The following is a 23530-nucleotide window of genomic DNA, read 5'->3' as shown; positions in this document are numbered from 1 at the left end:
GTAGAGAATGGAAAAGAAAGGCAGGGAAAGAAAACGAAAGGTTGGTGAAGGAAACTACAGGAAAGGAAAGAAAAGGAAACGAAACGTAGTGCTTGATTAGAATGAGCTGTAAGAAGTGGCAGTTACCACGGAAAAACTAAGAAAATTACACTTTCATTACATTTTAAAAACATATTTTCATCCCAGATTTTATTTTCATGCCCGAATGTATATATGAGGGGCGATCAAAAAGGTTCCATTTGAGGGCATTACTGTAGCGTTCATGCAACGTAGCACCAACTGTAGACGAGTGATTATGCGGTATTCGTGTCCTTTCGACTTGCATGCGCTAAATGAGGAAACGTGAACTATGGCGACGTTATTACCAAATGCGTCCAAACAGGACCAGCGTGCTGTTATTCTTTTCTTTGCTGCCGAAGGAGCAACACCGGTAGACATGCACCGGAGAATGTACAATGTGTATGAGGCAGCATGTCTGACGAAAGCCCAATACGATAAAGGACATGCTGTTTCATGTTAACGCACATCCCCAAAATGCCAAATGTCATAAAGCAGAAATTACGCCAACTGAAGTTGGCAACATTGGAGCAGCCACCCTATAGCCTTTATCTCTCTCTATGCGATTATCAGGCCTTCGACCTCTTAAAAAAGGCCTATAAGGTCGACGATTCCTGTCGGACGAGGATGTGCAGCATGGAGTTACGAACTTCTTCACACAGCAGGACATCATGTTTCACCAAAGAGGTATCTTCAACCTGGATCTTCGGTAGGATGATTGCCTCAATGCTCGCGGCAATTTTCCTTGACTGGCATGTCGATTCTGGACTGCACTGCCTTCGAACCAAAACATTTTTATCGCCTCTTATACATTTTATTTATTTAGCACGAGTACTGTGCAAATAAGGGAACTGGCTGTCCGGTGTCAGGGGAAGTGCAGTGACAAGGACATCAGCAGCAACCGTACTTTTTTTTCGCGATTCGCACTGAATGGTGCACACAAAGCGGGTTGACCTGCCCTGTAGCTTTTTCAGGCGATAGCGTTTCCGAGTGCCGCCGGCTGGAGGGTCTAGTTCCGGGAGAAACGCTCATGTGACGCTGAGCAGGGCTCCAGCGCCTGAGTATAAACGCGTCTGCCTCTGCGGCCGCCGGGGACAAAGAGATGGCGGCCAACGCTGGGACGCTGCTGCTGGCTTCTGCGCTCTGCCTGGCGGCTGCGACTGGGGTGCTCTCGCAGTTTGCTGACCGCTACGTAAGTCAAGAGTTAAGATAACTGCGTAGGCTTCCGTGGCCAGAGTCAGGTGCACAAAAGTTTTGTCTGTGTCGTAACGAGCATATGTAGGAAACTGCAGTGGAGAAACCAACGTTTCGGCCACGTTTGTAGTGGCTACAGATGGGATGGACCCAGAAGAAGACCACTGTAAACGTGGCCGAAACAACGTTTTTTTTGGCATTATGACGCGGTACGATACTCATAAAACTTTTATACCAAGTCAAAAGTTGTTTGTAAAACCGCTAGTGTACTTTGAAACATTTACCATTGTGGACACACACGAGCCCCAAGAATGGTGTCGAAAACGGGTTGTTCAAATGTAATACAGTCAGGAATTTCTAAATGCTTACTTCAGAACTCTCGTTGGGGCCAATTTGTTTATTTCGTTATTCAAATGGTTCAAATTGCTATGAGCACTATGGGACTTAACATCTGAGGTCATCAATCCCCTATAACTTAGAACTACTTAAACCTAACTAACCTAAGGACACCACATACATCCATGCCCGAGGCAGGATTCGCGGTTCCATACTGAAGCGCCTAGAACCGCTCGGTCACAGCGGCCGGCATTTCGTTACTATTCTAAGAAAAAGAAAGAAACGAACAACTGAAAAATCTTAAAGCTAATTCTTCCATTAAACACACACCGGGTCGTTATAATTAAAGTACGTAAGTCCATCTAGTCACGGGCTGTAATTATCGTACAGCAGTGAAAATACCACAGTTCATCAAGAGTAGTGACTGGGGTATTGTGACGAGCCAGTTGCTCGGCCACCATTGACCTGACGTTTTCAATTGGTGAGAGATTTGGAGAATGTGCTGGTCAGGGCAGCAGTCGAACATTTCCTGTATGTAGAAAGGCCCGTACAGGACCTGCAACATGCGGTCGTGCATTATCCTGCTCAAATGAAGGGTTTCGCAGGAATCGAATGAAGGGTAGAACCACGGGTCGTAACACATCTGAAATGTAACGTTTACTGTTCAAAGTACCGTCAATGCGTACAAGAGGTGACCGAGACGTGTAATCAATGGCACCCCATACTATCACGCTGGGTGATACGCCAGTATGGTGATGACGAATACACGCTTCCAATGTGCGTTCACAGCGATGTCGTCAAACACGGATGCGACCATCATGATGCTGTAAACAGAACCTGGATTCATCCGAAAAAATTACGTTTGGCCATTTGTGCACCCAGGTTCGTCGTTGAGTACACCATCGCAGGCGCTCCTGTCTGTGATACGGCGTCAAGCGTAACCGCAGCCATGATCTCTCAGCTGATAGTCCATACTGCAGCAAACGTCGTCGAACTGTTCGTGCAGATTGTTGTCTTGCAAACTTCCCCATCTGTTGACTCAGGGATCGAGACGTGGCTGCACGATCCGTTACAGCCATGCGGATAAGATGCCTGTCATCTCGACTGTTAGTGATACGAGGCCGTTGGGATCTAGCACGGCGTTCCGTATTACCCTCCTGAACCCACCGATCCCATATTCTGTTAACAGTCAACGCGAGCAGCAATGTCGCGATACGATAAACCGCAATCTCGATAGGCTACAATCCTACCTTTATCAAAGTCGGAAACGTGATAGTATGCATTTCACCTCCTTACACGAGGCATCACAACAGCGTTTCACCAGGCAACGCCGGTCAACTGCTGTTTGTATATGAGAAAACGGTTGGAAACTTTCCTCATGTCAGCACGTTGTAGGTGTCGCCACCGGCGTCAACCTTGTGTGAATGCTCTGAAAAGCTAATCATTTGCATATCACAGCATTTTCTTCCTGTCGGTTAAATTTCGCGTCTGTAGCACGTCACCGTCGTGGTGTAGCAATTTTAAAGGCCAGTAGTGTATAAACGACAGCAATTGCAGTGCTGCATTGAGAGAGTCAGAGGAGAGGCTCAATATCATTAAACGGTTTACAGTAGATAATAATGAAGCTCGAGAATACGGATGAGCTTGGTTTAACACCTGGAAGAGGAAGGCGTCCTATCACGGTGGAAGTTATTGACGAGGTTGCTACTGCTGAAACTGATCATGCAGCACGTGACCCGAGTAGTGCTAGTGCCCGTACGGTGTCACAGACGGTGCAGGAACTGAAACCTCAAGATCCGCAGTAACGTTCTAAATTTGCTCTTTGGTTTCTGACACGGACTGAAGTTGATGACATATGGTCGGAAAATATTCTGTGCAGTGACGAGGCACACTTTATAGTACAGGTAGCAGTGAATACACAAGACTGCCGAATTTGGGGTAGTGTTAAACCAAGCGTTATGCACGAAGAGTCATTTCCACTCTAAGTATGTGACTGTGTGGTGTGGATGCACAAGTCCTTTTATTCTCTTTCTTCTTTGAAGAGGATACTCCCAGATGACCTGTCAGGTGTTAACGTGACGTCTCCACATAATCGAGACCTTCTCGTACAGAATGTGATTCCTGCCTTGGAAGAGCACAACTGTATGGAAACTACTGTTTTCATACGTGATAGAACAACACTCACGTAGCTCGCTCATTAAAAGATCTTAACGCAACCTTCTAGAAACGTGTCCTCTCCAGAGGTCTTCCAGACGCATCCCGCAAGATCAGCTGTTCCAAATCCATGTGACTTTTGGCGCTGGGGATTTGCAGAGGAATGTCCTCACTAGGATCACGTTCGGTTTCTACCTGATCTGCAGGCCAGTGTACAGGAACACGTTGCTCAGATTCCACCGGACCTGCTGCGAGCAGCTGTTGATACTTCGTTTCACAGGTCTTGTCAACATCTGTGTAAGTGGAGGACCACAATAAAAGCAACATTATAAGTTTCTCGCTTATTTGACCATTCCTGCCCTCGTCTCGTTCGTAATCCCCACTAGGATAGCCACTTGCTCACAAACAGCCATTGATTATATCTTTATAGAAACGTCCAGTGAACAAAATTATATTACCAAACCAATAGTCAATGGCCTCTCAGACCATGACATGCAGTTCCTCCTGTTAAATGTTAATACTGAACAGGATATAAAATCTGTTAAATCTGAGCTCAAGAGGGAAATCAGTAAGCCAAAAATTGATTATTTTAGGACACTCCTCAGAGACATTCACTGGACTGATGTTTACAGTGCTCATGGCATGAATGAAAAATATAACAGTTTTGCTAATAAAGTGCTTACCTTATTCGTACTCTGCTTTCCACCAAAACTTACCAAGGTCAGAGCAAAGTCTACAAAGAAGCCATGGATTACTCGAGGAATAGGGGTATCTTGTAAAACAAAAAGAAAACTGTATCTGTCAATCCGAAACATTTCCAATGTTGATGCTATAGCACATTATAAGAAATACTGCAAAATATTAAAGACTGTAATACGGATGTAAAAGAAAATATATTACAAGGAAAAGATAGTCATATCAGATAACAAAATAAAGACAATATGGGATATAGTGAAGGAGGAGACCGGTAGAACCAGACATGAAGAGGAACAAATAGCATTAAGAGTAAATGATACATTGGTGACAGATGTGTATAGTGTTGCAGAAGTTTTTAACAAACATTTTATAACTGTTACTGAAAAGATGGGGTTGTCAGGTTCGGTAGATGCTGCTATGGATTACCTTAGACCAGACATGTCAAGTAACGTCCATAATATGAATTTGACCCTCACAACCCCAACAGAAATAATGTCCATCATAAAATCTTTAAAATCAAAAACATCTAGTGGGTATGATGAAATATCAACAAAGTTAATTAAAGAATGTGATTCTGAGCTAAGTAACATATTAAGCTATCTGTGTAACCAGTCGTTTATTAGTGGAATATTTCCTGAATGGCTGAAATATGCTGAAGTTAAGCCACTGTTTAAGAAGGGAGATAAAGAAATAGCATCAAATTTCCGCCCAAGTTCACTGTTGCCAGCATTCTCAAAAATTTTCGAAAAAGTAATGTACAGTCGTCTTTATAACCATCTTATCTCAAATAACATACTGTCAAAGTCACAGTTTGGATTTCTAAAAGGTTCTGATATTGAGAAGGCTACCTACACTTACAGTGAAAATGTGCTTAATTCATTAGACAAAAAATTGCAGGCAACTGGTATATTTTGTGATCTGTCAAAGGCATTTGACTGTGTAAATCACAATATCCTTTTAAGTAAACTAGAATATTATAGTATAACAGGAAATGCTGCAAAATGGTTCAAATCTTATATCTCTGGCAGGAAACAAAGGGTGTTATTAGGAAAGAGACATGTATCAAGCTATCAGGCATCATCCAACTGGGAACTAATTACATGTGGGGTCCCACAAGGTTCCATTTTGGGGCCCTTACTTTTTCTTGTGTATATCAATGACCTTTCATCAGTAACATTACCAGATGCCAAGTTTGTTTTGTTTGCCGATGATACAAACATTGCAATAAATAGCAAATCAAGTGTAGTCTTAGAAAGATCAGCCAATAAAATATTTGTGGTCATTAATCACTGGTTCCTAGCCAATTCTTTGTCACTAAACGTTGAAAAAACACACTACATGCAGTTCAGAACTTGTAAGGGGTGCCCCAAGAGTATATGTCTAACATACGATGACAAGAAGATAGAAGTGGACAGTGTTAAATTCTGGGGATTACAGCTTGATAATAAATTCAACTGGGAGGAGCACACCACAGAACTGCTGAAGCGTCTTAACAAATCTCTGTTTGCAATGCGAATTTTGTCAGACATAGGGGATATAAAAATGAAAAAGCTGGCATACTATGGTTACTTTCATTCCATAATGTCATATGGGATTATTTTTTGGGGTAATTCATCAAGCCAAGCTAAAGTTTTCCAGGCACAATAACGTGCAGTGAGAGTTATATGTGGTGTGAACTCAAGAACATCCTGCAGAAGCCTGTTTAGGGAACTAGGGATACTAACTACTGCTTCCCAATATATTTATTCCTTAATGAAATTTGTCATTAAAATATATCACTTTTTCAAACCAACAGCTCAATTCATGGAATCAATACTACAAATAAGAATAATCTTCACAAGGATATAAAGTCACTTAGTCTTGTACAAAAAGGTGTGCATTATTCAGGAACACACATTTTCAATAACTTTCCAGCAGCCATAAAAAGCTTAACAACCAATGAAATTCAGTTTGAGAAGCCTAAAGGATTTATTGGTGGCCAACTCCTTCTACTCCATTGATGAATTTCTTAGTAAAACCAACTGATTTGTATATAAGTCCATTGAAAATTTGTGTGTCTGTGTGTCTGTGTGTGTGTGTTTGTGTGTGTGTGTGTGTGTGTGTGTGTGTGTGTGTGTGTGTTAGTATAATCTAAGTTCTGCACCATTTCAGTGAAGTAATGTGTTCATTGTAAATAAGTATTACAGTAGTTGTATTACCTCATAATTAAATAAAAAACTTTTTTATTTTAAATTCAGTGCATTAGTATTTGTAAAATGACTCTTAGTGTTCATTAAAAAATGACGATCATTCCACTAGGGACCTGTGGAATGGTACATTAGCTTATTTGTTTTAGTTGTAAATATTTGTCATGTATTGTTGTTTTTCTGACATGTTCCACATCCTGGAGGACCTCCTCACTACGGATCAATTGGAATGAAAGTAAATCTAATCTAATCTAAACCATGTGGAAACGTTCTGTACGTCTTTCTTGCATTCAAAGCGCCAGATTTGCATCTGGTGGCCAAACCTGGGACTAATTGTGTTTCCAGCGTAAATTGGTTTCGGGTTCACGCATCAGAATTCCTACCCAGTTTCGCTGCCATACCGTAACCACAGGCCACACTTGGACCAATGTGGGTAGCTGTGCTTTCTTTATAACCACACGGTTTATATTTATTTCATAGCATTTTCACGTCGCTCACGTTGCAGGGAAGCGTGGTCAGACTGCTTTGCCACATATTACTATTTTACTCGCACACTGAACTTGAGGCTTAAGCGGTCCCTTGACAATCAGTAATATTGTTCAATTTATTCACGTTTGGCTGCAGCAAGCGAAGTGGTATTGCGTAAACGTTTTGTCAAATCAAAGGCGACACCAGTTGTTAATGTGGATCTTGGGCTGGCTTTGCGCTCTCCTAAGGAAAAAAGAGGAAACGTGGGTGGATGAAGGAGTCATTCCAATACTTCTAAAATGAACCCGCATTTCTAAGTCATTTCCACTTCACAACGAATACTTCACAACACATCAAATAATCAGTTTAGCATACGAGATAGAGCTGAGAAAGATGCACAAGGTGGTTGTAATTAAACTTTCGCTACTTGAGCCTGTGTAGACTTAAAATTATTAACGGTATGGTTACTGTAGTGGACTGACAAGGCAGCCAGTCCACAGTGACGGGTAGCCGAAAGGGCACACGTACACACACGCCGACTGGCGCGAAGTCTGGAACAGGATTCGTAATGAATGTGATAAAGAAAAGAACGTAGCTACTAGAACACTTAACTTTTATATCGTCCTTTGGTATACAGAATTCTTGATGATACAAGTGAGACTATCTTGAGATACATGCAATGGTACAAATGGCGCCTTGCTAGGTCGTAGCCATGGACTTAGCTGAAGGCTATTCTAACTGTCTCTCGGCAAATGAGAGAAAGGCTTCGTCAGTGTAGTCGCTAGCAACGTTGTCGTACAACTGGGGCGAGTGCTAGTACGTCTCTCGAGACCTGCCTTGTGGTGGCGCTCGGTCTGCGATCCTGACAGTGGCGACACGCGGGTCCGACATGTACTAATGGACCGCGGCCGATTTAAGTTACCACCTAGCAAGTGTGGTGTCTGGCGGTGACACCACAGTTACCCTACCTTATAGGAATGGTGTTCAGACTGTGCGCTGCAGGATTAGCGTTGTTAGTAATTTTAGTGCCGTGACTTACGTTAGTTGCCGATATTGGTACGGCGACGTGGGGTTGAAACACAAGCGTCAGTGTGCATTTTTGTTGCAGACAGTCAACATGGGTAGGGGGGCAAGGCGGGCAGGGCTTTGTTTGTGAAGCTGTTTTATCAAAACTACAGCAACAGTGCTGCTACTCTTCGCGAGCATCGATGCATTAAGGGAATAAGGAGACGTCCTCTTTCCGCACCGGGGTTGAAGAACATGATTGTGAAGTTCGAATGAGACGTTTCGGGCAGCAGCAGAGCAATCTCTAGTGCTGTCCGAGGTTGTCGTGGATGCAGATGGTCGTCGCATTGAGCAACATTTGTAACCTGGAGCATATACATGATACGCAGTTAACAAATGTTATCCTTTCATGGTGGCCGCTGTGGCCGAGCTGTTCTAGGCGCTTCAGTCCGGAACTGCGCTGCTGCTACGGTCGCAGGTTCGAATACTGACTCGGGCATGGATGTGTGTGAAGTCCTTAGGTTAGCTAGGTTTAAGTAGTTCTAAGTCTAGGGGACTGATGACCTCAGATGTTAAGTCCCTTAGTGCTTAGAGCCATTGGAACCATTTTACTCTTTCTTGTGGAGCCTAAAACGTGTTTCTTTCAATGATTTATTCGATTTTTCTCTTTCGCATGTCCTCGCAAACGTTTTCAAAAAGTTGCATTAAATTACGATCACTCGTTTTTCATGGGACCTCTCGCAGGTAGTGGAAGTTTAATAGCAACTATCCTTTAAATATGAGCCAAAGACCATACAGTCTAAGCGACTTCAATAATCAAAATCTAATTTTAGTACTTCCGCTGACACATTGTACACTGAAGAGCCAAAGAAACTGGTACACCCTCCTAATACCGTGTAGGGCCCCCGCGAACACGCAGACGTGCCGCAACACGACATGGCATGGACTCGATTGGTGTCTGAATCAGTGCTGGAGGCAATTGACACCATGACTCCTGCAGGGATGACAACAAATGCGTAAGAGTACGAGGGGGTGTAGATCTCTTCTGAGCGGCATGTTGCAAGGCATCCCAGATTTGCTCAATAATCTTCACGTCTGGGGAGTTTGGAGAATAGCGGAGGTGTTTAAACTCAGAAGATTGTTCCTTGAGCGAATCTGTAGAAATTCTGGACGTTTAGGGTGTCGCATTGTCCTGGTGGTATTGCCCAAGTCCGTTGGAATGCACAATGGACATGAATGAACGCAGGCGATCGGACAGGATGCTTACGTACGTGTCACCTGTCAGAGTTGTATCTAGACGTATCAGGGGTTCCATAACACTCCAACTGCTCACGCCCCAAACCATTAGAGAGCCTTCACCACCTTGAACAGTCCACTGCCGACATGCAGGGTCCATGGATTCATGAGGTTGTCTCCAGTCCGCTCGATATAATTTGAAACGAGACTCGTCGGACCAGGCAACATGTTTCCAGTCACCAACAGTCCAATGTCGGTGTTGACGGACCGAGGCCAGGCGTAAAGCTATGTGTCGTGCAGTCATCAAGTTTCACGCGTGGGCCTTCGGCTCCGAAAGCCCATATCGATGATGTTTCGTTGAATGATTTGTACGCTGACACTTGTTCATGGCCCAGAATTGAAATCTGCAGCAATTTTGAGGAAGGGTTGCACTCCTGTCACATTGAACGATTCTTGGTTCAAATGGTTCAAATGGCTCTGAGCACTATGGGACTTAACATCTGTGGTCATCAGTCCCCTAGAACTTAGAACTACTTAAACCTAACTAACCTAAGGACATCACACACATCCATGCCGGAGGCAGGATTCGAACCTGCGACAGTAGCAGTCGCGCGGTTCCGGACTGAGCGCCTAGAACCGCTAGACCACCGCGGCCGGCTGAACGATTCTCTTCAGTCGTCGTTGGTCCCGTTCTTGCATGATTTTTTTCCGGCAGCAGCGATGTCGGAGATTTGATGTTTTATCGGATTTCTGACATTCACGGTACGCTCGTGAATTGGTCGTACGGGAAAATCCCCACTTTAGCGCTACCTAGGAGATGCTGTGTTCCATCGCTCGTGCACCGACTATAACACCACGCTGAAACTCACTTAAATCTTGACAACATGCCATTGTCGCAGCAATAACCGATCTAACAGCTCCTCCCGGCACTTGTTGTCTTATGTAGGTATTGCTGACTGCAGCGCTGTATTCTGCCTGTTTACATATCTCTGTATTTGAATATGCATTCCTACACCAGTTTCTTTCGCGCTCCGATGTAGTTACGCATCCACTGGAGGCACTGCAACAAACAGCCGAGTAACGGTTACACTTCTAACCGTAAACATATTAGGCTTGTGCACTTCCTTGGTTAGTTGCAGTACAGCGTGGAGTACGCCTTCAACGATGTTTGGTAATAAACGATAGCTACTACGTGTGACAGAGGGGTACAAGTTTTGTTTCCATCGAACTCCAAGCGGTGAAGTACAGCGATGGTTATACTGTAAAAACACATGTAAAGCATGTCGTAAGAGTGATTTAACAGGTGCGACTCTTGAAAAGAACACTTTTCAAAGTGGCAAGGAAAATGTGTGATACGGATCTCGAGTGTCCAGTATTCATAGAGGTACGCAACTTGGGTATGTCGTAAATAGCACAGGTATGCAATATGCGATTAGGATATTGCTTTTCGTCTGCAACTATTCCGCACCGAGCCAATATTCTGACAAACTAACAGGGCCTGAAGTGATATTATTTCAATGAAACATGGTGCCAGCCGGCCGAAGTGGCCGAGCGGTTCTAGGCGCTACATCTAGGCGCGCAGTCCGGAACCATGCGACTGCTACGGTCGCAGGTTCGAATCCTGCCTCGGGCATGGTTGTGTGTGATGTCCTTAGGTTAGTTAGGTTTAAGTAGTTCTAAGTTCTAGGGGACTGATAACCACAGCAGTTGAGTCCCATAGTGCTCAGAGCCATTTGAACAATTTAGGCGCTACAGTCTGGAACCGCGCGACCGCTACGGTCGCAGGTTCGAATCCTGCCTCGGGCATGGATGTGTGTGATGTCCTTAGTTTAGTTAGGTTTAATTAGTTCTAAGTTCTAGGGGACTGATGACCTCAGAAGTTAAGTCCCATAGTGCTCAGAGCCATTCGAACCATGGTGCTAAGAACCCCTCCAAGCTGAGCCGGATCGTAACAAGTATCAAGCTGAAGATACATCTCAATGCGAGTAGATATCCTATAAATGAGTGAATGATGAAAATAACAATGTGGCGCGTAAGTTTGCCGTTTTTTTTTGGCTTACGCGATCAGTATTTGTAATAGGACTGGTCGTTTTCTGAAGGAACAAGATGTGAAATGTGTTCTTCAACCTCCGTATGAGATTAAGACCCTTTTAGGGTCTGTAAATGGTAGCCTTGGTTTGTCTACGGCGAGTGTCTATCAAACCCCTATAGTTGTGGCCTGTCATACTTCAGTCAATCCATTTGAGCCATGCAGTACCGTTGTACAGAGAGTAGTCGTCACATACGGACACAGCAGCCGGAAAAATCTGCAATTGTCTTTGTACAATCATGATACGGAATGCAGCAATCCACAGATGCTGTCACGTTCTTCCATTTACAAAGATAATGTAATTAAAGTATCTGTTGAGAGTAATCGAGCAAGTGACCCTACAAACAGAGACACAGTGTATGTGCTTGAAATCCTGATCTCTGCCTGGTTATACAACAGTGGGACATAGTCAATGTTAACTGCTCACATTTTGTTGGTTAATGTTTCGCTATAAGTAACGTCTGTCGTTAGACAGCTCTGGTTGTATGATCGCGCTGGTTGCTTAAGATGTGTGCTGTCTTTCTTCATTTTCAGTCGTTTGGTTTCAAAATCGGTGAAACTTGTCCGCTGAAGGCTTATTTTACAATCCACAGCGTCGCATTTGTGTCTAGAAAGCAACTGGAGTTTACTTCTACAAGAATTGGCTGCATTTCCGTAAGTTACTTCAATTTTCCAAATTCATGCAGAAGCTCAAGTCTCAGAATAAAATAGTTGTGAGTGTCAGTTGATTAGATGACGACATCGAAAAAAAAAGTTGTTAAGTTGGAAGTAATTAGAGCAATGATAAGAATAAAATAATCTCAAAGACGGTTAAAGGCGCTGCAGTCTGGAACCGCAAGACCGCTACGGTCGCAGGTTCGAATCCTGCCTCGGGCATGGATGTTTGTGATGTCCTTAGGTTAGTTAGGTTTAACTAGTTCTAAGTTCTAGGGGACTAATGACCTCAGCAGTTGAGTCCCATAGTGCTCAGAGCCATTTTTTGAATCTCAAAGAGTTAAAACATCAAAGTCTACATGATTCTTTTTCATACAGGAATCTCGATTTGTTTCGTTCCAGGTTACGGGTCACAGCAACTTCAATGAATCGCTCGCTACCTGCAACAAAACATATCCGATTTCATTGGGTAAGCTTATGTATTATGAAGTGTAGTAACATATAAATTTGACCTATTTACTGCGATTGCATTATTTCGCTCACCAATTGCCACTGTTCCTTAAAGGTAAATACAGCCCACTGGAAGCAGCGCGCACCACATTTCTGACGGACGTAGAAACACCCAGAAGGAGATGTCAGGATTTTGTTTCTTTCCCTTGCAAGGAAATCATCTATTTCAGAGGGAACTCCCCTCAGAGGACGCTGGAGGCCTTACTGAAGTAGTTTTACTTATTTTCTTCATATTGTATGACAGCAGCCGTGGTTTCGATGTTAAACCGCTGATTATGCCTGTATGGTGAGGTCTTTTTCGATCATATCTTCGCTCCCATCATTTATTTTTTCAACGTTTAATAGTATACGGTGGCAAATTTCATCTAAAAAAAAAAGAGTCCGCAGCAAAATGTTTTCATATCTTTTATAGCTTCTGGTGCATTACTAATTGGCAAAGGTGCTTGATGCAGTGGAATTACACATTCCGATGCTTGTAGTTGTTTCAGCGTCGCGATAGAGTAACACCGACAGTATAACATCGTCCTTGTATTCAGTTCTAACTCAGCTTCTTCCTTCGCTTCATCAATTGCAGTGCCAGTATCTCTTGTAATACCATTTACTCGGTGCAGTCTTAAACTACCAGCATCTTTTTAATTGTTCGCCTTTGTAACATGCCGTGCTTTCCCAGGATAGTTTTTTTCATAGTATGGCCAAAATAGCCCACCATTAGTGTCATCTTCCTGCTTTCAGAGCAAATTTTTGATTTAATCTACTCTAACGCTAGCGCATCCATGAAGTCAACAGCAGGCGACATCCACTATGACTTTCTCTCGGATGAATGTTTTTAACGTCGATTCATAGGGATCCATGTTTATTACTAGGAGTGATGATTACAAGAACAATGGACTTTTGGAAATGGCACATTGTTAACCTACTGATGTTCTAGCTTTTCCACATTTTGCTACACACTTCACAGCATTTTTAATGTCATCTGACTTTTCATTTCTAACTTGGGAATATTATTGTGAAGGAAGACTTGACGTTAATGCTCCGTTATCATTGAAATCATTAGCACTAGTTCAGTTGGGAATACGAGGGCGTGCAGGAAGGTAATCCCGCCGAATTTTTTATATGAATACTTTTAAACCTTTTTAAATAAAACAAAGTTTATTAATATTATACATTTTATTCTTCATGTCTACCTAATTATTTCTCGACATAGTCACCCTGGCAGCGAAAACATTTCTCCCAATGAGAGACCAGTCTGTTGATACCACCACTGAAGAATTTTTGACTTTGAGGACGGAGCAACAATCTCACCTCTGCTTGCACCGCTTCAACGTTATCAGAGTGAAGTCTGGAAAAGATGAAAATCGAATGGGACCAAGTCGGGACTGTATGGAAGATTATCGACGACAGTGAACGCAAGGCGTCAGATTGATGAAGATGTCGCAGCGGTCGTGTATGGTCTCCCACTGCCATACTGAAGCAGTGCGAACGAACTCGTCGAATTCGAAACTCGATTGCAACACGCCGTGTCTCACGCACCGACATAGTTACGTTATGCACTGTCACCTTACAAGCCGCAATTCGGAGCCCTCTAGAGGCAGGGGGCTGCAAACATATATACATGAAGAACAAAGGTGTACCTTATTGATAAAATTTGTTTCATTTTCAAAGATTTAAAGAGTTTTCATATAAAAAATCCGGAGGTATTACTTTTCAGCACACCCTGGTAATTTGGGCAGAATGTGGTCATGGTCTTCTTAAAGGATCTATACCGACATTTGTCTTAACTGATTTAGGGAGACAACAAAGTACACTACTGGTCATTAAAATTCCTACACCACGAAGATGACGTGCTACAGACGCGAAATTTAATAGACAGGAAGAACATGCTGTGATATGCAAATGATTAGCTTTTCAGAGCATTCACAAAAGGTTGGCGCCGGTGGCGACACCTACAACGTGCTGAAATGAGGAAAGTTTCCAACCGATTTCTCATACACAAACAGCAGTTGACCGGCGTTGCCTGGTGAATCGTTGTTGTGATGCCTCGTGTAAGGAGGAGAAGTGCGTACCATCACGTTTCCGACTTTGATAAAGGTCGGATTGTAGCCTATCGAGATTGCGGTTTATCGTATCGCGACATTGCTGCTCGCGTTGGTCGAGATCCAATGACTGTTAGCAGAATATGGAATCGGTGGGTTTAGGAGGGTAATACGGGATGCCGTGCTGGATCCCAAGGGCCTCGTATCACTAGCAGTCGAGATGACAGACATCTTATTCGCATGGCTGTAACGGATTGTGCAGCCACGTTTCGATCCCTGAGTCAACAGATGGGGACGTTTAGAAGACGACAACCATCTGCCCGAACAGTTCGACGACGTTTGCAGCAGCATGGACTATCAGCTCGGAGACCATGGCTGCGGTTACCCTTGACGCCGTATCGCAGACAGGAGCACCTGCGATGGTGTACTCAACGACGAAGCTGGGTGCACAAATGGCAAAACGTCATTTTGTCGGATGAATCCAGGTTCTGTTTACAGCTTCATGATGGTCGCATCCGTGTTTGGCGACATTGGAAGCGTGTATTCGTCATAGCCATACTGGCGTATCACCTGGCGTGATGGTATGGGGTGCCATTGGTTACACGTCTCGGTCACCTCTTGTTCGCATTGACGGCACTTTTAACAGTAAACGTTTCATTTCAGATGTGGTACGACCCGTGGCTCTACCCTTCATTCGATCCCTGCGGAACCCTACATTTCAGCAGGATAATGCACGACCGCATGTTGCAGGTTCTGTACGGGCCTTTCTGGATACAGAAAAAGTTCGACTGCTGCCCTGGGAAGCACATTCTCCAGATCTCTCACCAACTAAAAACGTCAGGTCAATGGTGGCCGAGCAACTGGCTCGTCACAATACGCCAGTCACTGCTCTTGATGAGTTGTGGTATCGTGTTGAAGCTGCATGGGCAGCTGTACCTGTACACGTCACCCAAGCTCTGTTTTACTCAATGCCCAGGTGTATCAAGGCCGTTATTACGGCCAGAGGTGGTTGTTCTGGGTAGTGATTTCCCAGGATCTATGCACCCAAATTGCGTGAAAATGTAATCACATGTCAGTTCTAATATAATACATTTGTCCAATGAATACCCGTTATCATCTGTATTTCTTCTTGGTGTAGCAATTTTAATGGCCAGTAGTGTACTAAGGTAACAGGATTCGATATTCGGTCGAGTGGTTAATACCTGTTAAAACAGAATCAATACCATTTGAATCTTTACTACTAAAAGGGTAACTATTAAGTGTATATGAGTGGTGATTCTAATAGTTAGTGCTGTATTCTGCTTCTCACGGTGAAATCGGGAAAAGTAAGATATAAAGCCGGTACTAGCATGTACCGAAATTCTCTCTAACAGCGCCAGGGGATTGTCCGACGCAAAAATCATCGTTACCAGCATCCAGCGTGTAATAGATTTGAATGTATCCGTTGACAATGGTAATCTGTCTAGTTACCGGTTGCTCACGACCGGTTTAATTCCTAAGTGACACAAGCCGCCGCTTGGGCGCCAAGTCGAGAGGGGCACTAGGGTATATCACAGAAGCGAAAACTGACACGGGTGGTGTACAAGGGAAAATGGGGGAGGGGGCAAAAAATGATAAGTCACTTGAGTGGAAAAAATTTTTCGGGGGAAGGGGGCAAAAAATGATAAGTCACTCTAGTGGAAAAATGTTTTCGATCCAGGCTTGTAGGTGCTGGGGTTCACCATGGATTCACCCCTTGGCTTCCAAATACTGTGAATTCGAATCTTGCAACGTGAGGTCGAGTGCGAACGTTATCATCCTATGCTTCTTTACATTTGTCGAAATTATGTCATCAGCACTCTACTTACAGTAGAGTGCTGATAATCACTCTACTTACAGTTTTCCTGACAGCAAGAGAAATCTAAATAGTGTACATCTAGATGACTTATCTGTAGTTCACACTTCAGAGCATGGCAGAGGGTTCTTCGCACCAGCTTCAGACTATTTCTCTGCCTTCCCACTGTACAGTAGCCCGTGACAAAAATTAACACTTAAATCTTTCTGTACGAGCTTTGATTTCTCTAATTTTATTACGTTGGTCATTTTTTCCTGTGTAGGTCGACGACAGTAAAATATTTTTACATTCAGGTGAGAAAGCTGGCAACTGATATTTCGTGAGAAGATCTCGTCGGAACCAAAAACGGCTTTGTTTTAACGATTGCCAGCCAGACCGGCTTATCCTATCCTTGATACTCTCTCCTCTATTTCGCGATAATACAAAAGGAGCTGCCGTTCCTTGAATTTTTTCGATGTCCTCCGTCAGTTCTACGTGGTAAATACCTCATTCGGCACAGCAATACTCTAGCAGAAGACGAACAAGCGTAGCGTAGGTAGTCTCTTTAGCAAACCTGTTCATCTTGTAAGTGTTTTGCCAATAAAACGTAGTCTTTGATTTTCCTTCTCCTCAATGTTATGTACGCGATCGCGCCAACTTAAATTGTTCATTATTATAATTCGTAGCTATTTAGTCGATCTGACAGCTTTAAATTTGTGTGATTTGTCTTGTAACTAAATTTAAATGGTTTTCTTTTTGTGCATATTTGGATGACCCAGTATATTTCCTTACAGAGGGACGATGGTCACTTTGCGTATCATTCAGATATCGGGTGTAAGTCATTTTGCAATTTTTTTTATCTTCTGATGACAAGACAACGGAGACTGCCAATCTTTTGCCTGCCTCTCTTTGTGTACATGTCGAATAGCAATAATGAGAAAACGTGAACTTGTCGATGATTTATTCGGATACTGCTGTAATCTGTGCTTCGATCTACTGGTAGAAATGTTGTTTAACTATCGGAGTACAGTAATCCGATTCCCTTACTGTATGTAATGGTACTCCCGTTTCGTTCGAACGATCTTCAGTTTTTCCTGCTCAATCAGGATGATAGGCTTTCATGTAATTACGGGACCATCTGTAGGAAACATTCATATCATTCTTATGTTACTCTGATTTCTTTTACTCTCTGAGGATGTGCTAAATGCTAACTGACCTATTCGTATTCTAGCTAGCGTTTCTGACTTAATCGGTGACAGTCTCTCTACACTATTGAATGATTGTCACGGGTATTTCAACTTCGTACGATATACAAGATGACTTATAAATCGAAAAATCCTTCTTAAATCTCATCTTTTAAACAAGACATAACACCGATTATATTCATTCCCTTGGTCATTTAGAAATTTTCCAGACTGGCTAAAATAGTAGTGGACAAACTACACTGTTTTATTGCTCATCAGCACAAATTTTAAATAATATTCTGATCTCTGAAACACATTAAACGAAATTATGATGAAATACACGTACATATTGCAATTCCGTACAAGGACTCATCTTGGAAGATACTTTTGTTATATTTCTATATCATTGTTAATATTTCGATTGTTCTTTCTTTAAAGTATTGTTTTTAAATTTGTTTCAGCAACTCTGATTCTACGTGTGATGAACAATGGCACATTACCGGATGAAACAAATGAGAAGGCTCGGGTGAGTAAAGTTGTTTGCTACACAGTTTCATTTAAGATAAAAATAAATGGATTCTCTTGACTAACAGAGGGGAAATTTTTATTCCAGTGCTTTATAGAATGCATGGAACGTCAGAAGGGAACGGTAAGTAGTTTTTTCAGTTTTAAATCTCCCTATAATAAAGTAAGAAAGTGAGAAATGTGGCTGGTCCCCTTCCTTCCCTCAAGAAAGGGTTTTGTGCGAAAGGCTGATTAGGAGAATGAAGAGAATGATAGAACATGTGTTAAGAGGTCAGGAAATAACTTCCGTGGTACTAGATGGAGCAACAGAGGGCATGAGCTTTAGGGGAAGATATATGTTGGAACACACCCAACAAACAACTGAAGTCACTGGGTGCAACTGTTTCTTTTAGATGAAGATTTTAGCCCAGAGGAGGAAATCTTGGCATGCCACGTTAGACCAGTCAGAAACGTGATGAAAAAAAACGTGTTTCTCAGGTGGTATATGTAAGCCACACACGATTTTAGCCTATGAGGTGATATGTTTGTTTTAACAGTGGGCCGATACCTATGTTAGAGCAACAGTTCTACTCCACAAAGAAGAGAGATCTTAGACCTCTCAACATACCAGCAAAAAATGCTGTTATAGAAGTTGTGACTCCAGTAAGTACAAGTATGAATGAGACAGTACAGGTTTAGGTATATTGACAATGTAAAAATAATTAAAATTATGTACCTTCATATCGTCTCTGATTTAGAAAATTTATCGTGGTATGATGCCTACATGTGTGGCAAGGAATCAAAGAGTTCCTGAATAGGTTTCTGGGGAATATAACATCATATGGGCTCTGGACATTGGAAAACGACTCAGTGACATGTTTGTCAACAGTCCACACTGAACCAGACGGAGCCGAACCTACGTGGCGGGAAGCTCAACACCTGCTGATTTAATTCAACATACAGCCGGACTGCAGAAAAAGCTGTATGTTCCGTTACGAAGATGCGTCCAAGACGTCGGCCATCAAATGGTATAATCACGGTGCTTAGTCTCGTACCTGTCTGTCGCTGGGAAAGACCCAGTTGTGTTCACTTGACGCACACATGCATAAATTTCGTAGCAGAACGCCATCTGAGAGCCTAAATGTTATGCTATGACAAACCTGTTTCCCAGAGACGAGTCACAATGCTCAATTCCCGTCTTACCACATGCTAATATCGCATTCTTTTGCGTCGACCAGATGTAGTGGCATTTATGTCCGTGTGTGTAGCACATTTAATGTTGTCTTTACATTACTGTAGTCATAAATTAACCTACAGCATTAAATTTAAGAGTTTCTGTGATTACGCCCTTCAGTGCAGTAAAGGAGTTGCCCAACAGAAAGTTCTGTAATTGAGTCTTAAACTTCACTGCATTACCTGCATGAAATTTAATGTGGTCTCATAGAATGCTGAGTGGATATATACCTCACACCTGTTTGAATAAGTGGTAACCTCCTTAAGTCTTATAGAACTTGTTTTTGATCATAGAGTTAAATTCATGGTTTTCACTTTTTTGTGAAAACAAAAATATTGGTAATGATATTGAACACAAACATATATACAGACAGCCAATTATCACACCCACCCACCCACCCACACACACACACACACACACACACACACACACACACACACACACATACGGTATTAGACTGTGTTTGCTATACAGGGTGGTCCATTGATCGTGACAGGGCCAGATATCTCACGAAATAAGCGTCAAACGAAAAAACTACAAAGAACGAAACTTGTCTAGCTTGAAGGGGGAAACTAGATGGCGCTATGGTTGGCCCGCTAGATGCCGCTGCCATAGGTCAAACGGATATCAAGTGCGTTTTTTTTAAATTGGAACCCCCAGTTTTTATTACATATTCGTGTAGTACGTAAAGAAATATGAATGTTTTACTTGGAGCACTTTTCTCGCTTTGTGATGGATGGCGCTGTAATAGTCACAGACATATGGCTCACAATTTTAGACGAACAGTTGGTAACAGGTAGGTTTTTTAAATTAAAATACAGAACGTAGGTACGTTTGAACATTTTATTTCGGTTGTTCCAGTGTGATACATGTACCTTCGTGAACTTATCATTTCTGAGAACGCATTCTGTTACAGCGTTATTACCTGTAAATACAACATTAATGCAATAAATGCTCAAAATGATGTCCATCAACCTCAATGCATTTGGCACTTTGTGTAACGACATTCCTCTCAACAGCGAGGAGTTCGCCTTCCGTAATGTTCGCACATGCATTGACAATGCGCTGACGCAAGTTGTCAGGCGTTGTCGGTGGATCACGATAGCAAATATCCTTCAACTTTCCCCACAGAAAGAAATCCGAGGACATCAGATCCGATGAACGTGTGTGCCATGGTATGGTGCTTCGACGACCAATCCACCTGTCATGAAATATGCTATTCAATACCGCTTCAACTGCACGCGAGCTATGTGCCGGACATCCATCATGTTGGAAGTACATTGCCATTCTGTCATGCAGTGAAACATCTTGCAGTAACATCGGTAGAACATTAGGTAGGAAATCAGCATACATTGCACCATTTAGATTGCCATCGATAAAAAGGGGGCCAATTATCCTTCCTCCCAGAATGCCGCACCGTACATTAACCTGCCAAGGTCGCTGATGTTCCACTTGTCGCAGCCATCGTGGATTTTCCGTTGCCCAATAGTGCATATTATGCCGGTTTACGTTACAACTGTCGGTGAATGACGCTTCGTCGCTAAATAGAACGCTTAAAAAAAATCTGTCATCGTCCCGTAATTTCTCTTGTGCCCAGTGGCAGAACTGTAAACGACTTTCAAAGTCGTCGCCATGCAATTCCTGGTGCATAGAAATGTGGCACAGGTGCAATCGATGTTGATGTAGCATTCTCAACACCGACGTTTTTGAGATTCCTGATTATCGCGCCATTTGTCTGCTACTGATGTGCGGTTTAGCCGCGACAGCAGCTAAAACACCTACTTGGCCATCATCATTTGTTGCAGGTCGTGGTTGACATTTCACATGTGGCTGAACACTTCCTGTTTCCTTAAATAACGTAACTATCCGGCGAACGGTCCGGAAACTTGGATGATGTCGTCCAGGATACCGAGCAGCATACATAGCACACGCCCATTGGGCATTTTGATCACAATAGCCATACATCAACACGATATCGACCTTTTCTGCAATTGATAAACGGTCCATTTTAACACGGGTAATGTATCACGAAGCAAATACCGTCCGCACTGCGGAATGTTACGTGATACCACGTACTTATACGTTTGTGACTATTACAGCGTCATCTATCACAAAGTGATAAAAGTAGTCCAACTAAAACATTCATATTTCTTTACGTACTACACGAATATGTAACAAAAAATTGGGGTTTCTATTTAAATAAAACGCAGTTTATATCCGTTTGACCTATGGCAGCGCCATCTAGCGGGCCAACCATAGCGACATCTGGTTTTCCCCTTCATGCTAGACGAGTTTCGTTTTTTGTAGTATTTTCGTTTGATGCTTATTTCGTGAGATAGTTGGCCCGGTCACGATCAATGGACCACCCTGCATACCGGAAAAACGGTCTAATATCTCTCGTGCTGCAACTGTTGAATGCGCTGGGCAACGGTCTTGCTGAATTCGCATACGTTGCTGAACTTCAAGGGCAATATCCTACATTACTACTGGTACTTTCTGTTCTATAGATGTTCGATGTTTTTTCCCATTCAACGTGCTGTTGATAAATACGGACCAGTGAGTTTGTACCCCATGGTGCCACACCGTACGTTAACTGACCGAGTATGCTGATGGTCAACTTGTCGTAAGCAGTGCGGATTGTCTTGCACTCCAGTAATGCATGTTCTGCCCGTTAACACTACCAAGCTTTGTCGATGTAGACTCATCGGAAAATAGGACCTCAGTAAAGAACTTGGAGGTCGTCTGCATTTGTTGACCTGCCTTTTCACAAAACACTGCCTGGTTGTGGAAATCGACACCATGAAGTTCTTGATGCACTGCCGCTTGGGTGCACTGCTGATGGTACAGCCATCTAATTATCTTCTACTGCAATGAGTTTGATTGGTTTTCTTTAGCTAGTCTGTACGCGGCCATCAGACATAAAGGCGTTCATAACCTTATAAAAGAGCGAACGAGAGCGGGCTTTCTCTTGAAAACGCGTCTGTTCTCCAAACTATAAGTAAGTGTGCAGACAAAAAACACTGCGCAGGTATTGAAATGTTTAGAGCTTCTATGTCATGATGCGTCATAATTCGCTACATGCTCACGATGGCGCATAAAGTAGTTTCCTGTTCGATATGTCAGAGAAATAGAACGTTACGAATGGGGTTTCGAATCAGAAGTTATGAAATACTGGCCTGTCCGAATTTCACAGCATGTATGTGGGGTCCTTACGACTTATCTTAGAAGAAAGATTAAGAAAAGGCAAACCTACGTTTCTAACATTTGTAGACTTAGAGAAAGGTTTTGACAACGTTAACTGGAATACTCTCTTTCAAATTCTGAAGGTGGCAGGCGTAAAATACAGGGAGCGAAAGGCTATTTACAATTTGTACAGAAAACAGATGGCAGGTATAAGAGTCGAGGGGCATGAAAGGGAAGCAGTGATTGGGAAAGGAGTGAGACAGGGTTGTAGCCTCTCCCCGATGTTATTCAATCTGTATATTGAGCACGCAGTAAAGGAAACAAAAGAAAAATTCGGAGTAGGTATTAAAATTCATGGAGAAGAAGTAAAAACTTTGAGGTTCGCCGATGACATTGTAATTCTGTCAGAGACAGCAAAGGACTTGGAAGAGCAGTTGAACGGAATGGACAGTGTCTTGAAAGGAGGATATAAGATGAACATCAACAAAAGCAAAACGAGGATAATGGAATGTAGTCAAATTAAATCGGGTGATGCTGAGGGGATTAGATTAGGAAATGAGACACTTAAAGTAGTAAAGGAGTTTTGCTATTTAGGGAGTAAAATAACTGATGATGGTCGAAGTAGAGAGGATATAAAATGTAGACTGGCAATTGCAAGGAAATCGTTTCTGAAGAAGAGAAATTTGTTAACATCGAGTATAGATTTAAGTGTCAGGAAGTCGTTTCTGAAAGTATTTGTATGGAGTGTAGCCATGTATGGAAGTGAAACATGGACGATAACCAGTTTGGACAAGAAGAGAATAGAAGCTTTCGAAATGTGGTGCTGCAGAATTATGCTGAAGATATGGTGGGTAGATCACGTAACTAATGAGGAGGTATTGAATAGGATTGGGGAGAAGAGAAGTTTGTGGCACAACTTGACTAGAAGAAGGGATCGGTTGGCAGGACATGTTCTGAGGCATCAAGGGATCACCAATTTAGTATTGGAGGGCAG

General features: G+C 42.7%; 1 protein-coding gene across 1 annotated transcript in view; it reads left to right on the top strand.

The window, feature by feature from the left end:
• Window positions 1-1133: 1133 nt before the first annotated feature.
• LOC126237138 (uncharacterized) overlaps window positions 1134-23530 on the top strand; it is a 28346-nt gene continuing 5949 nt past the window's right edge. Inside the window, exons 1-4 of the mRNA XM_049946971.1 lie at window positions 1134-1249; window positions 12478-12544; window positions 18077-18141; window positions 18229-18264. Of these exons, the coding sequence (XP_049802928.1) occupies window positions 1160-1249; window positions 12478-12544; window positions 18077-18141; window positions 18229-18264 (258 nt within the window). The 5' untranslated portion in view covers window positions 1134-1159. The remainder of the gene's footprint in view (window positions 1250-12477; window positions 12545-18076; window positions 18142-18228; window positions 18265-23530) is intronic.

The sequence above is a fragment of the Schistocerca nitens genome, chromosome 1 (genome assembly GCF_023898315.1).
Source record: "Schistocerca nitens isolate TAMUIC-IGC-003100 chromosome 1, iqSchNite1.1, whole genome shotgun sequence".
Lineage (NCBI taxonomy): Eukaryota > Metazoa > Arthropoda > Insecta > Orthoptera > Acrididae > Schistocerca > Schistocerca nitens.
The sequence above is the reverse complement of the archived record's forward strand: the minus strand, read 5'-3'. Positions and strand labels throughout refer to the sequence as shown.